At 43.2% G+C, this 15,593-nt stretch overlaps 1 protein-coding gene across 1 annotated transcript; it reads right to left on the bottom strand.

Annotated features, from left to right (window-relative positions):
• Window positions 1-2,382: 2,382 nt before the first annotated feature.
• On the bottom strand, window positions 2,383-13,737 carry LOC144732458 (phospholipase ABHD3-like). Its single transcript, XM_078613917.1, has 9 exons — window positions 13,556-13,737; window positions 11,464-11,624; window positions 9,007-9,189; window positions 8,490-8,535; window positions 8,267-8,379; window positions 7,146-7,313; window positions 6,684-6,732; window positions 5,470-5,635; window positions 2,383-4,291 (listed from the first exon to the last, which is right to left on the bottom strand). The coding sequence occupies exons 1-9, from the start codon at window positions 13,625-13,627 to the stop codon at window positions 4,095-4,097; spliced, it is 1,155 nt and encodes a 384-aa protein (XP_078470043.1). The 5' UTR covers window positions 13,628-13,737; the 3' UTR covers window positions 2,383-4,094.
• Between the last annotated feature and the right edge of the window lie 1,856 nt (window positions 13,738-15,593).

A 15,593-nucleotide genomic window follows, 5' to 3' on the forward strand; every position in this document is an offset into this window, starting at 1 on the left:
CTGCCTGTTGAAGCAACCGCAGAGGGGGTCAGTGACCAGTGCCGGATTATCCGAGCAGCAAAAGTAGCTACATATATGACGTAGCTACGGGCCCCGCACTTTCAAGGGCCTCACGCTAAATGCTTTCCAGCTATCAATTCCGGTTCAGTGATTCTGCACTTGCTCTATAACTATAGTACTATACCGCCTTCGACTTTTATGAACGACTGGGTGTTTAAGGTTAGCGATTTGTCGTATTATCTGGCTGTATAGCAAATGAAAAAATACAATAAAATCTACTATGCAAGTTAAAAATTTGTGTTTTAATATTTTTTTTTATTGGGGGCCCCTTTATAACATCACATGCTACAGGCCCCGCACTGTTGAAGCAAACGCAGAGAGGTCAGTGACCGGCCATCCCCGTCTACCACCTCCCCCCAATGCCACCGTGACGAGAAGCCGTGCAGAGTGAATGGGTTTGAGACCCAGGTCCACATTCTTGGGCAGGCAGTGAGGAGTGGGGGGCTTGTTTGGGGATGGATATCTGCCCAAAAACACTTGCGCATACCTGCAAGACAATGAAAGCGCGCTGATTTACTCGATTGTCAAACGCAGCTACGGGAGGAGCTGGGATGGATGTTTCAGGGGGTGCCGCCGTGTGCTAGCGTGCTCGCCGCAGGGGTTCGCGATGTCAATCCGGTGGATGTACGCATTGTGGTATTGTTGCATTTCACCCGCAGTATACTGCCACAGTTTTAATGGACATAGGATGGCTGACAAATGCACTGGGGGGGGATTGTTTACGTGGAAAAGTTGGCAACTCTCCCTCGGTCCCTCCGTTGTCTTGGTAAAAGCTGCGGGCCGATTCCGACTCCGACTCCCCTCCTCATGGAGTAACCCTAACTGCTCCCAAGGTTACTAATAGGGTTTTTCCCCTTTTTTCTGGCAACAAAACTGACACCTTTTGCAAGGAATCATGTTTACATTAACCACAATACTTGCAGTCAAATGCAAACAATTGTTTTTTGCCAGAAAAAGGGGAAAAACCCTATTAATACATTTTGGTACTGGCAAAGGAGGTCCCATGATGCACCCAAGGTTGTCAAGTATTAGGAGTTTACTCCGTGGAGAACATTTTTATTTATATATCAACACATCGTGTCACAAGCTACACTTCGACAAGTTTCACTTGAACGGGGGGGGGGATCAAAGGCCACGCTTTTAAAACACCTATTTGTACAAGCGACACAAAGGTGGCTTTGTTTTTCCTGGGCCAGATTTGCACAATTTTGTAAGGACAGCGAGATAGTTTTTTACGACTGCGATAAGGGTCACACCGCTGCGCAAAAAAAAAAAACCCACTCGTGTTTTTCGCCGAGCGTACGGCAACATAAATCAGCGGCATGACCCCACTGCGCTCGCTACCTGTCGATGCCCTCGACTCGAGACTGGTGCGGCAGACAGCGAGTCTTGAATGTCGTCAAGATAAGACAGGACCCGGAGTTTCCCCCCCCCCCCGCGTACGCCTGTTGGGTGGGGACTCCGCTTCCGATTTGGAGGCTTGCCCATGGCAGTAAAAGTTGTCGGGGCCCTTGGGTGGGCGCACACACCACAAACTCCCGAACACTCCCAAGTCGGTCCAGTAAAGTTATTCGTAGATGATGGTAATAATACACTGGAGTCCATTTGTACGGCGTACACTGTGGGTGCATGCTGCTGCGGTGGATTGGTTTGCACACTCTGAACTTGAACCAATCCAGAGGTCACCGGTTTGTTTGTGCTCCCGGTGCAGCATCGGGAACGGGGCAAGTTTTTTTAAATGCCCCCCCCCCCCACCTCTGGTGTACCCATTTACACTGCTGGGTACACCAGCTGGTCTAGCTACAGGTCACGTGGTGGGTGGGGTCAAGTACTTGCACAGCGTGGAAGAGTAGGCCAAGTACCCTCCAGAAGAGGGTTGCAGAGCTGCACTTTTATCGTTCAAATTTGACACTGAGTGCGTGGTTTATCATTTTATTCTGCACCTAGTAAGGGCTGAGACTCACCAGATCAAAGCGCATGCCCATAGCTGCAACACGATTTTAAAACAAGGTGGCTTATCTAAAACTCCTATCACAGACCATGAACAAAATCTCATTTTGTAATTGCTATTACTCCAAGTAGCATAATATTAATGTGCACATAGAGCAGTCGCAGCATACCTTGTCATTTTTGAAACTGACGAGTCTAAATGGCGATATACAGGACCGTCCATACATGAATTAAGGTCTTTGCTTTGAGAGTCTGCGGCATTTAAACACCGAAGAAATTCAAGAAGAAATCCACCGTTTATCCTGAAGTCGGGCTACACACTGCCTCACTACTTGTGCAACACCGGTGCATGGACACACAAAGAAACACGACTCGGGGCCTGGTGGACAATTTTATTTGCGATTGCGCAACTTTGGCGAAATAATAAAAAAAACATTGACAGAACAGCGCCACCATAAGCGTCTCACTCACTTTACGGTGTGCCACGTTAAAAACGACTCGGGGGGGGGGGGAGGGGGAAGAGACACCTTCTCCACCGGTCTGCTCTACGAGAATTAAGAGTAAAATCACGAGTGTACAAAACACGACAACCCACAACACCGAGGATTGTGGAGGTCAAACAATGGGGGGAGAGGTGGAGGTTGTAAATTTTGATCTCTCGCGACGCGGAGACAATAAAACGTGATGTTATATTTTTGTTTGTGTATTTTCATACCGTGATCAAAACACGAAGCACCGGTAACACAAGACACGGGCGAGAAGACGGTAAAATGGGAAAGCAACCCAAGGAATGGACACGAAAGGAGTGAATTATACCACTTTTCACAAGAAAATTCGTAGTCGCACATGACCAACATTCACACACGATATAGAATTACACCACACGTAAATGTACTACTGTGATAGCAAATACCTCACCAGGCAAATTGCATGGCACCACTTTTTTTTACTACAGAGATGCATATTGATGCAACACAATAATTAAGCCAAGGCATTGACAATCAATATGGTAATACTTTCCATTTAAAACCCATTTGAGAATATATTCATTTAGCATGGGTTCCACTTTGTGATGTGTGTTCATGAAGAAAAGTCAGATGCAACATCTTTAACATTGCATTGGCTATCTTTCAATTCCACACGGATTATTTTTTGCCGATTTAAAATCAGGGTAAACAAGAGGCGTTCACTGCATATCAAACCCTGTTGTTTAAGCAACCACATTTTCAAAAATAGTTTGACGCACACGTAGGCAATATATTACGAGAACGTTTTAGACAGTACACCCATGCTGCGAAATACACCTTTAAAATGTAATAAGTTAACTCCTCCACCCATGATCACAATAAAAAACCATGTGCTTAACACTTTAATCAACTGTACCACTCATGCACTGAAGTATTTAAGTACTTTCCCATGAAGCTCTGTCCTAATGCCGATTACAACTGCATGCACCATCATAACAATACTGAGCATGGTTAGTATTTGGCAAGCTATGGTTCAAACACAAACTATCAACTTTTCAATACACAAATTAGGTTGAATTATTAGGTTTTTGTAGGGCACCAAAATTGTGCGGGGCACCAATTGGCATTTCAGAAGATGTGAGGGGTTGATTAAGAATTAGGAGCAATTCCAGATGGATCACGAGCATCCAGTTGCCGACACCACATCAACATTCTTTCCAAAATTCGGTCCGTTCGACTAATTACAGTAAACATAATCGGTTGTTCTGAGAATTTAAACGCTCTCTAGCACAGCGCCAAAAACGTCGCTTGTGCACGCACTCCCATTCCAATCTGTTGAGCAGACTGTGGCTCCGACGCGATTTGGTCACAAGAACAGATTTCCCAATGATCGATCTCTCCGTTCACTCCCTCTCCCTTTAAGATGAACCTCAGTTACCAAAGGCACATTGCAATGTTCAAGCAAATAAACATTTGTAGTGTTGGGATCTGTCAGATCATATCATTGCCAATTTTCGAGGGGGTGGGGGGGGGAAGTAGCTATATTTGGAACGTGGCAATAGAACGTGGCAATATTAGCCGTGATGTAAAAACTGCCACCGGACACGCACAAATGTCTCACTGCTGAGGCCGATCAATTGCTGCTCTCAGTTGTTCCGAGTTTTCAAACACCGCCGAGATAAACTCGTCGAAGAGACGATCCATGTAGTTGTCATCCCGAGGAACGAGATGCTCCAGAAAGGCGATGTGGCCCCCGTGTGTGGTCACCAACAAGGCCAGGTTGGAAGATCCTTTGGCATCCTCTAGTGGCAATGCTAAGAACAACATGGGTAGCACAGTTTAAGCGTGCCAACAAGGACACTCAATTGATTTTGATAAAGTTGAAGTTCTGTGCAAAACTAGCTACTACTGGTCAACACTAATAGAGAATCTATCGAAATTTAAATAGATAAAAATAATTTTAACCGTTCGGATAGCTAACGACTTAGTGCTGCGTCCAAGCAAATCATCAAATAATACATTGTTTAAATGCATGCCTATACGAGGCACCATACTTCAATAGGGATTACCGTTGGTACGGCTATTTTAATACACTGGCGAGACGTCGTACTCAGATTGTAAATGTTGTGGCTTGGCTCTCCAACACACCGGTGTGCTGTACTAGTATACTACACTATACACTACACTACACACTAGTGCTGTACTAGTACACTACACTATACACTACATTACTCTACACTATACACTACACACTAGTGCTGTACTAGTGACGAATTGGCACGTTCTGTTTACGTGACAACCCTTACTAGTTGGCTGTGTCGGGTGGTGGCGGGTTTTAACGACACATTTATATATTTACGCGATCTAACCCAACAAAAGCTCTATTATGATCGTTCAAATCTTTAGCGCTCTCCGATGTGCGTTCGGGTTGTTACTGCATTTTGTCCGGCTTCCAACTGCCAGGAGCGTCTTCAGGAACTTTCACGGCCTACCTTGATCATATAAACCGCATTGTGGTAACTGCTCACATTGTGCGATACCCTCTTATTAACACACGAAAAAATGCAGTTTAAATGTCACTGAGGTGACAAAACACAGATATTAGTTATTATACAAGCAAAAGGTTATTTCTGGACAACCAAACGCCCAATCGTGACCACGGACTCATCCCTCCAATCATATGTTTGTCAAAACACATCACCATACCGCGTGTATACTGCACAGGAGCCTTGTTTAAAAAATCAACAGCCAAAATTTTCGCCATATTCTTTTAGAAGGCAGCAGGACAATCGTACGACTATATTCTAGATTCATCCTTGCTAGCAATATCGGTGCCGTATAGTCATCATTGCCTACTGCTGCCTTGTGTGTCAAGGGTCTTTAACGTGGACAAGCCTTCCCTGATCACTCTGGGGGTGGTTTGGCACTACCCAAAATATGACTAATCAGTAACTCAAGAGACAGACTGGTGTGTGGCAGCACAGCTACTTACAGCACTTGGGATTGAAGGGGTCATCCTCCGAGCTGAGCACCATCACTGGCACTCGCATGTCCATTATTCGGTAGCAAGGGCTGGCGTCGTGGTGGTACTGCTGCGTCGTCTCGTAATTAAACATTGGCGCCGTTAACCGGTCATCGAAATCCCAGACAGACTTGGCCTAATGCAAACGGGTACAACCCAACATTAGGGGCCATCCATTTAGTAGGTACGCAAAAATCTGTCAAAAAGTTGACCCCCCCCCCCCGTTCCTGTACGCACGCGGACTTTTTACACCCCCCCCCCCCTCCCAACTGCGTACGTACGTGTGACGCACCCCCCCCCCCCCCCGAATCAAGGATTAATAATATTAACGTGTTTAAGCAAGCAGATAGTCCACCGCCGGACTATCTAACTCATTTGAAGGCCAATGTAGACAAATTATTATCGAGGCTTCACCCCCCCCCCCCCCCGTACGAACATTGTTAGTAGACCCCCCATACGCAAGCTACGCATTTGGGTTAACCCCCCCTCCCCCCTCCATGCGTACGTACTCAATGGATGGCCGCTTACCACGGCGTAGCGTTTCGCAGTTATTCACGTACAGCTCTCCGATACGTTGTCAGATTGTACCGTGTGTCGTTTGCCACGACGTCCGACGTTTCGCTCCACTTGTCGGGAGCTTCGACCGAATTGTAATCGGTTCTTGAAGGAGCTCCCCCGGCATATTAAATGAAATGTTGGACATCACGCTGCTACGACGCACGGTATCCCAGAGCTCCAACCCAACTGAAAACTTGACTGCAACGGAGCAGTCTCATTACAGCCGACGTGAACATTCAAATGTATCTGCAGAACAATGCTTACCTTACTCTTTGGTTCTTTCGGTAAAGTCACGTAAGTAAAAAAATAAGCAAAAATAGAAATATATAAATAATAAATACAGCCTTATTAAATCACGTTTCGATTGCAACACAAGCAATCGTCATCAGGTGTGAGAATCACAGCTAGAAAAATGTTACTTAAGTAATTTTACTGAAGTAATTTTCTAGCTGTGATTTTCACACCTGATGATGATTGCTTGTGTTGCAATCGAAACGTCGTGATTTCATTTACTTACATTTTTTTTATTTCTATATATTTTTTTACCTACGTGACTTTACCGAAAGAACCAAAGAGTTATGGTTCCTTGCGGTCACGAAAACTTCAAATCTAGAATGAATGCTTACCTTCAAAATGTGGTCCACATCGAACCTCTTCTCCAAGACCTCTCTATGGCTGCAAGACAACATTCACGGTGTTGTGAACACTCTTACAGCAATGCTCCTTCACTGCTACTAAGAAGAGGTAATGCTCTGTTTATATTAAACTACTATTAACATAATTTATGCCTCGAGTTTCCTGGCTAGCTGCTAGCCAGGCTCTTCTCCACCCCAGAAACAACAAATTGCTCGTTTCACTTTGCGCTGCTATTAACGTAATTCTAAAAAACCCTCACCATACATAATATCCTGCCATTTTATTCGACAAGAGAGCACTTTGAGTGCCCCGAGTACAGGATGATTGTGAGAAGTGTGTGAAAATAACAGCCGCCCCTTATTTTCCGTTGAAGAGCAACGGGTTTCCCTGCGAGCGAATGTCTTATTTTTGTCAACTGGTAGTGCAACATGAAAATTGAGCGGTTAATTTACCGGCGCACGTATCTCAGGTAGTGTTTCATCACGTAGTGGTTAAAAATAAGCCAGTCCAGCCAGCGGTAGGAAATGGACAGCTCGGCATTCCAGGATGGCGAAACTGCGAACGCCGCCACGAGCTCACTGTTGTCTCCCGACTTCCCAGCGTAGTTGAGTACGATGTTACTGCACGGACACAATCTTTAGGCGTTACGATTTTCACGTCACAAAGAAACAAACATTGCAGTGCTGTACATTATAAAACAGCTACAAATGTTCTTCTTCTTGGTTCTTTCGGTAAAGTCACGTAGAAGGGAAATAATAAAATAATAAAAATAAAACATTATAAAATAATTCTCACGATGTTTCGGCCACACGTCGTGAGAATTATTTTATTATGTTTTATTTTTATTTTTATTTTATTAAATAAAACATGATAAAATAATATTATATTATTTTATTATCTTTTATTTTTATTATTGTATTACTTCCCTTCTACGTGACTTTACCGAAAGAACCAAGAAGATGAATCCCTGCAGTCACGAAAGCTTTAAATCGAAAAGGCTACAAATTTTATTTTCTCAAGATGTGTGTGCTTTTGGTTGCCGCTGTACGCTGTTCAGCACGATGTTTGACATATCGCTCCAAGTTACTGAAGCTCCCAGCACGTAGAGGGAAACGTTGTAGTAGTTATTATCGTAATTATCATGCTGAGCAACGTGTGGTACAACTCAAACACACGTGGGAGAGATAATACAGCGCGCAACCGCAAACATTTACGCAGCTAAATTATTTGTAAGTATATATTGTCTTATTTTATATAGATTTATACAGCGCCTTATCCCAAGGCGCTTGAAAACAATTATAAAGTTGTACAAAACATGATAGTGATTGAAATAAGGATTGGGGTTATTAAAATTGGTGGTGTAGTTACGGTGATAGGAGAAGAGGTGAGAGTGGTGTTGGAGGGGTTGGGGTAGTGATGGGGGTAGTGATAGGGGTAAGCCTAGTGGTAGCTGGGGGGTGGGGCAGGGAGCAGGAGTAGGATGGACATACAAAATTAAGTACTGAAGTCAATCAATAAAATATATGGTGCAGTAATTCAAGAAATTTAAACAATGGTGAAAAAGTCTGGTTACCCTCCGAGTGATATTCCAGCAGCTATCAGTGGTGACGCTGGGTAGAGGGATTTAAAATGTTGTATCACAGTTTCCAAATCTTCTGTATTTGCACCACAATAAGTTCTTGGGGTCTGTATAAAAAAAAGCATCATATTTTTTTTAAATATATACTTTGTAGTATATTAACTTGGTAATTCTTTGAATACCAATAAATCAAATGGCAGAATAAGAACGAAATTACCAGAAGCCTTGTTCCTCCGAGTCCTCTGTTATGAAATATGATGCACCTACGAAAAAAAAACATTTGTTAAAGTTACATGTTACAAAAATGTTCAAACTGATGATGATATTTGTCATTGTAAGTGCAATTGTGAATTTTATAAATGTTTCTTAAATGTGATTAGATTGGTTTACAGCAGGTGGCATTCTGTAGGGTAGACACACCTTTGCATGATGGGGTGATGGTGCATTAAATCCTTGATGGATAGAGAGAGGATCTAATCTGATATGGCTGCCCCAAAGCCCACACCAGACAACACGCGATAATAATTCCCTTCGGGGGAATTATCCAATAGAATACTTCACACTTAAGATTGACAAAGATTGAGGAGAACTCAAAACAGCTGTCCAGAACTGCTTTAACAGTATGCAGCCATCATCAACTTGGAAAAATCTGTCAAAAACTTGGGCACAAATCCAGCAGTGTGCTGAGAATGGAGGCCCTTTGTGGGACACCCTGTAGTGGGCCATGAGCATACCTGTAACCCCGAATCTCAGCTTTCCGCACCAGCGATACTATATAGTTCTCTTCGCTGCCACCTGTCAACCCCGGCAGAAAAACTACCGTGGGACGCAACAGGGGATCAGGGTAGACAGTGGCTTTATTGTTGTCCAGCCAGTGCAGCGATAACTCTCCGCCATCTGGGGTATTTATTAACTCACTGCAAAACGAAAGAGACAAAGTCAATCACATGTACATGGGCTGCCGTGGTGGAACTTAAAAACTCATTGCTGAGAGATTTCAAAAACACAAGTCATCCAAAGTATGACTGCGTATGTTTTGCACGGTACTAGGGTACTTCTCCAATGTGTTTTAAGGTTGTGCCGCGTCTTGTTCGGCATGGTGTACGACGTTTCGCTCCACATTCTTGGAACTTCTTGGGGAACTGCATAATTTAGTACTTTGGTTCCTGATCAAGCTCCCAGCTAGTGGAGCGAAATGTCAAGACATCACCTCGAACAGTATGCAATACAACCTGAAAAATACATCGAAGAGTTTAAAGTCATCAAGAGTAAAAGAACTTAAAGAGTAGGTTTTCGAAGCCAATACAATGATCAATCTTTGTTTTTGGGCCACGTACTATCATGCCAAAGTCCTTGTCATTAACCCTGCACCACCCTACACGATTGTCACACAAAGATATTATTTATGTGCAATATATTATTTATACGATTTAATGACGCCAAATTCAGTCACAAAAAGTCTAAAGCCACTGGTGAGCTTGATTGGTCACAATTTGATCAATACATTGGCAAGAATAAATAAGATATTTGCAAATGAGACATCCTTGTCGGAGCAGTGGAAGGTCACTGACAAGAATGTTGGCATAAAAACACCACGTGGTCTAGTCCAAAACCAAATGTGAACCAAGGGTTAAAAGAATATGGGTCAAGTAAATTTTGTTCAAAGGAATTCGTTTTTGTGGCACCCACAACTTAACAAGAGTATTCACCCGTGTGATATGTGGGTAATTGCCCAGCAATGGGTGCCACTCATAACTACAGGAATTTAAAATGTGCAGCCAGTCACTTAGAGTGACTTGGCTTACACATGGCTGAACGCTGAGATGACAATGTTTTGAAAGTCACAACAATGGCCAAGCTGGTAAATTTGAAGAATTTCTTTTTTTCCAAATATCTAGTTTCATTCATAATGCTATTTTTTTATTGCCTCCAAATTCCATTTTTATCAATTTATGCTGAAGCACACAGCTACTCTTTTCTCCACAGCAAATCAGGTGCAATGTGCTGTAATCTAATGCACGCAACCTGCCGACAATAAAAATATCATACTTTGCCGCAGAATTAGTCTCCGTCGAAGATAAAACATTTAATTTGGTAGCGTGAAATGCCAAAACCGTTCCATGTTCACCCGACAGTCTCAACCAGAACATCCACACATAATATTTACTTTTGCAAGGTCACAATATCCACATATTTACTTTCACTAGATCAACATGATTAGTTTACATTTTTATCATCAATATGTAACTTTAATCTGAAACGAGATCGGATTTGTCAAGTTTCGCTTTGAACAGAAATGCACCCTCCAACTTTGTTGAAAGTTCCTCTGCACTCTCGTGCAGTGTTGCCAACTCAGCAATTTTGTCACGAGATGTAGCAACATATTTCTGTTTAACATCTTTCTAGGAAGATGACATTACGCGCATTTAGGTGCGATTCCAAATGTGTATTCAGGATCCAGTATCAGATCACTATACAGGTAGTCCTCTACTTACGATGGAGATGCGTTACGATGACCCTATCGTAAGTCAAAAATATCGTAAGTCGAAGATGGCCTAGCCTACCCAGGAGTCTTAAAGAATGGTGATAATTTAGAAAAACAGAGCAATTTAAAGTACCGTACTGCATAAACTATATACTGTATGTATTTATTAATTACAATACTGTATTGCACAGTAAAATGTAAAGTAAAAAAAACAAGTTAGCCTACCTATATGAACTGCAATTTAGTAGAAAGTTTTTTCAGGAAACAATCCTATCTGCATCACACAAGGCGGGAGATGCGTACATCCCGGCAGCGTCCCAACATACAGTATAGTACCTCGTACGCTGCTGCGTTTGCCTGCCACGCGAAATTTAAAATATTTTACAATTTTGTCGTATCGCTATCGCCATCGTAAGATCGAAATATCGTAAGTCGGACCATCGTAACTCGGGGACTATCTGTATTGAAACAATGTGTTTAAGATTGCACTGTATATGCAATTTGCCAAGTAACATTTTTGATGACTTGAGGTCTATCTGGAGATATCTAGTGACACCTAGTGACCCTTCGAGGTTCGTTTGGCGACTTTCCACTTCAAGGAGCTGGCAACACTGCTCTGGTATGTACGTATGCTGAACTTATTTCCCACCGTACGTAGCCATCCGTGTTTCCACCCCCTTGTTGTGTGGCCTCGAGTGCAAGTTACCTGCGGTAGGAGATGTGAATGTGTCGCTTGAGTAGTGGCCTCATCAGTGTCATGATGCGACCTCCATAGCACCAGAAGGTCGGGTAGTATGGCTTGTTGACGATGGGGCAGTGGCTCTCAAGGAAGTGGCAAAAGCCCTGCCCGCCAACTAGGATTGGTTTCTAGTGTGTCCGTGTGTGTGTGTGTACGCGTTCATGAGAACATACGAAACAACAAAAACAATGCTCTTGCATTAAGATATACAATGGAGTGGATTGCGGGACACAATGGTTGCAAACATAGGCATGTTAATGACATAATGCAAGGCTTTTTTCTGTAATTCAGGGAACTTCAATTTTCTAGATACAGTACTGCAATTATACATAATATGAATCATATTCTTGGTTCTTTCGGTAAAGTCACGTAGAAGGGAAATAATAAAATAATACAAATATAAAACAATAAAAATTCTCACGACGTTCGGACTGCAACACAAGCAATCATCATCAGGTGTGAAATCCACAGCAAGAAATTTTGAAAATTATTGTATTATTTTATTACCTCCCTTCTACGTGACTTTACCGAAAGAACCAATATGAATCCCTGCAGACACGAAAGCTTTAAATAAAAATATAAATCATGTTATTAAAGTTGTGTCTATTAGGCTGGGGGGGAAGGCGGGATATTATTATCATTATGCAACAAAACAGATTGCTCACCCGCCCATACTTGACATGTTACAAAAGAGTTGCATAACTCATCAGATTCCTCCTGCAGTTTAAATACATATTCGGATTCTGATAAAAGTAACAAGGCTTGTAGTTGCAGGTAAGCACTCAAACAAGAACTTAACGTCCACCGTCCAGAACTTTAACTGTAAATCCGTCTACGGCGCACACACACACACAGAGACCTGTCAACGACGTTTGAATAAGGGGGAAAACCAAATGCTGAACAATGTATTCGGCATAAAAAAAACATCGAAAGCATAATTTCGAAAGTAAAAAACATCGATGCTCCAATGTAACACGATTTTTGTTCCTGGATAGTAAGTGTTATTTCCTAATTGCTTATGCATCAAAAGTATAGAAAATGGCTATTATTCCCCACAAACTTTGCTTTTGTGACCAGGACTAAGTGAATGAATGACACAAATGCACACGTTTTGTCATAGAAAATAAGTACATTTCTAAATATCGCTGTCCTGGTCACCAAAGCAAAGTTTATGGGGAATAATAGCAATTTCTATACTTTTGAGGCATAATCAATTAGAAAATAACACTTAGTACCCAGGAACAAAAATAAATAAATGTGTTACACAGTGTTATTAATGGAGTGGATTATTATCTTTCCTTTTGTGTCCTGGTCACAAAAGAAAAGTTCGTGGGGAATAATAATAGCCAATTTCTGTACTTTTGAGGCATAAGCAATTAGGAAATAACACTTACCACCCAGCTGCAAAAAAAATGTTGTTACACAGTGTTATCATAACACCCATGGGTCAACACACCCGAACCAAAAACATCGCCGTTACCGGCGTGATCAATATTTTGTTATCGTCCACAAACCCCCACGAACATCACCCTGTGTGAACCAACAACGTACGCACAGCAAGCCTGGCAGTTTCGCTTGTGACAGAACGAAGATTGAGGCGCATGAGAGAAACACACGAAGGTTCATGAAGGAATCGTTCTGTCAAGAGGCGACTGACTGAAGTTCGACGTTCAAGGAGGGAACCACTGGCAGCCGAGTGATGGAACGCGTCCCATAAATCGTCGCCTACGGATCTGCAGCGATGAAATCATCAAATGTGCAGGTGTTACGTACACAAATATATAATAGCATCACCACACAATCGTAAGAGATGGCAGCGGCTTGGGCCAGGCCTTCAACCAGCAGTTGATTGATCCTGGCCGATAACGCGTTCGTAAACACGGTCAATGACACTGTGACATAGTTACACGTGCTGCCGAGCCACCGCGTCTCTCCTAGCCGACCTGCGGGAAAGGGCGCGCCTCCTCCGGCACGCCGTGTAGGCCGAGCATGGGGGGGGTGGGTGGGTGGAGAGTTTCTCCTGTAAAGATGATAGGGTTGGGGGGAGCGGGGTGCATACCTTGACGACTCTGAGAAAATACTGCAGCATGTAGAGGGACAGGCAGCCCGCCAGCAGCGACAGCGCCAGCATGCTGCTGCTGCTGCCGGACACGGCGCGCACATCACTGCGCTGTGCCGACCACACACGGCAGCGGCCTGACGTCCATTGAGCCAGGCTGCCCGGCGGCTTTGCCAGATCAGAGGGAGGTTTTTTTGGTTTTAACCTCCGTGGTTGGGCTGCTGCTTGTCGGTTCAGAGGTTTTTTTTAACCTCTGTGGTTGGGCTGTTGGTTGTCAGTTCAGAGGTTTTTCAACCTCTGTAGTTGGGCTTTTGTTTGTCAGTTCAGAGGTTTTTGAACCTCCGTGGTTGGGCTGCTGTTTGTCAGTTCAGAGGTTTTTTAACCTCTGTGGTTGGGCTTTTGTTTGTCAGTTCAGAGGTTTTTTAACCTCTGTGGTTGGGCTTTTGTTTGTCAGTTCAGAGGTTTTTTAACCTCTGTGGTTGGGCTGCTGCTTGTCAGTTCAGAGGTTTTTTTAACCTATGTGTTGGACTTCTGCTTGTCAGTTCAGAGGTTTTTTTAACCTCTGTGGTTGGGCTGCTGCTTGTCAGTTCAGAGGTTTTTTTAACCTGTGGTTGGGCTGCTGCTTGTCAGTTCAGAGGTTTTTTAACCTTTGTGGTTTGGCTGTTGGTTGTCAGTTCAGAGGTTTTTTAACCTTTGTGGTTGGGCTGTTGGTTGTGAGTTCAGAGGTGCCTATGTGTGTTCTCTCTCTATGTATCTCTGTGATATCTGTCTGCTTATATGTCTGTCTATAGTTTTCTGGTTAGATTTTTGTTGCTATTTCATTTATACCTGATGATGATTGCTTGTGTTGCAATCGAAACGTCGTATGCTAGTATTTACTTTATTATTTTATCTTTAGACGTGACTTTACCGAAAGAACCAAAGAGTAATTCCTGCAGTCACGAAAGCTCCAAATTATGAGTTCAGAGGTTTTTTTAACCTTTGTGGTTGGGTTGTTGCTTGTCAGTTCAGAGGTTTTTTAACCTTTGTGGTTGGGTTGTTGCTTGTCAGTTCAGAGGTTTTTTTACCTTTGTGGTTGGGCTGTTGCTTGTCAGTTCAGAGGTTTTTTAACCTTTGTGGTTGGGCTGTTGGTTATCGGTTCAGAGGTTTTTTAACCTTTGTGGTTGGGCTTCTGCTTGTCAATTCAGAGGTTTTTTTTACGCCTTTGTGGTTGGGCTTCTGCTTGTTAGTTCAGAGGTTTTTCAACCTCTGTGGTTGGGCTGTTGGTTGTCGGTTCAGAGGTTTTTAATCCTCTGTGGTTGTGCTGTTAGTTGTCAGTTCAGAGGTTTTTTAACCTTTGTGGTTAGGGTGTTGGTTGTCGGTTCAGAGGTTTTTTAACCTTTGTGGTTGGGTTGTTGCTCGTCAATTCAGAGGTTTTCTTTTGTAACCTTCATGGCTTGGTGACCGCTTGCCACGTCAGAGGTTTTCGCCTCGCGTTTTCGAGGTTTTTTGTTTAAATTCGAGTGAAGTTTGGGGACGTCCATAAATGACGTCACGTACCTGGGGGGTTGGGGGTCAGACATTTGTGACGATGAGTGACGAGGGTGGGGGGGGTTTGAGAAATGTGACGTCACATCAAAATGCGCAACTTTAAATCAATGTAGACAACACGTTCTACTTAATTAAATAGACTTTTTAATACATATTTTCTCCTACAACATCAGAGTGCAGCGCCACATTAAATACCCACTACAATGACAATAGTTTAAAGCGATTTGAAGCATGTTTTATTTATGGGGGAGGCAGAGCTTTGTGACGTCATATTTGAGGGGGGGTCTGACTTTTTGTGACGCCGTGTGACGAAAGGGGGGGGGGTCAAAAATCGTCCAAAATCGCGTGACGTCATTTATGGACGGCCCCTTTGGAGAGTAAAGTGTAATATTGCGTTGGCGGCAGTGGAGCACAAGCTTAAATAACAATAACGCATGTGTAGTGGGTTCCAGAGGTGTGGACTCGAGTCATGTGACTTGGACTCGAGTCAGACTCGAGTCATGAATTT

Source organism: Lampetra planeri, chromosome 2, assembly GCF_965212315.1.
Source record: "Lampetra planeri chromosome 2, kcLamPlan1.2.h2, whole genome shotgun sequence".
NCBI lineage: Eukaryota > Metazoa > Chordata > Hyperoartia > Petromyzontiformes > Petromyzontidae > Lampetra > Lampetra planeri.

What these genes read in the sequence shown, in the direction of transcription:
- LOC144732458 (XM_078613917.1), bottom strand. Translation starts at nt 13,627, where the DNA reads ATGCTGGCGCTGTCGCTGCTGGCGGGCTGCCTGTCCCTCTACATGCTG. An exon ending in ATTTTCTCAGAGTCGTCAAG is followed by an intron (nt 11,625 to 13,555) that starts GTATGCACCCCG and finishes CGGACACACTAG; the next exon opens with AAACCAATCCTAGTTGGCGG. An exon ending in TACCTGAGATACGTGCGCCG is followed by an intron (nt 6,733 to 7,145) that starts GTAAATTAACCG and finishes GTTGTCTTGCAG; the next exon opens with CCATAGAGAGGTCTTGGAGA.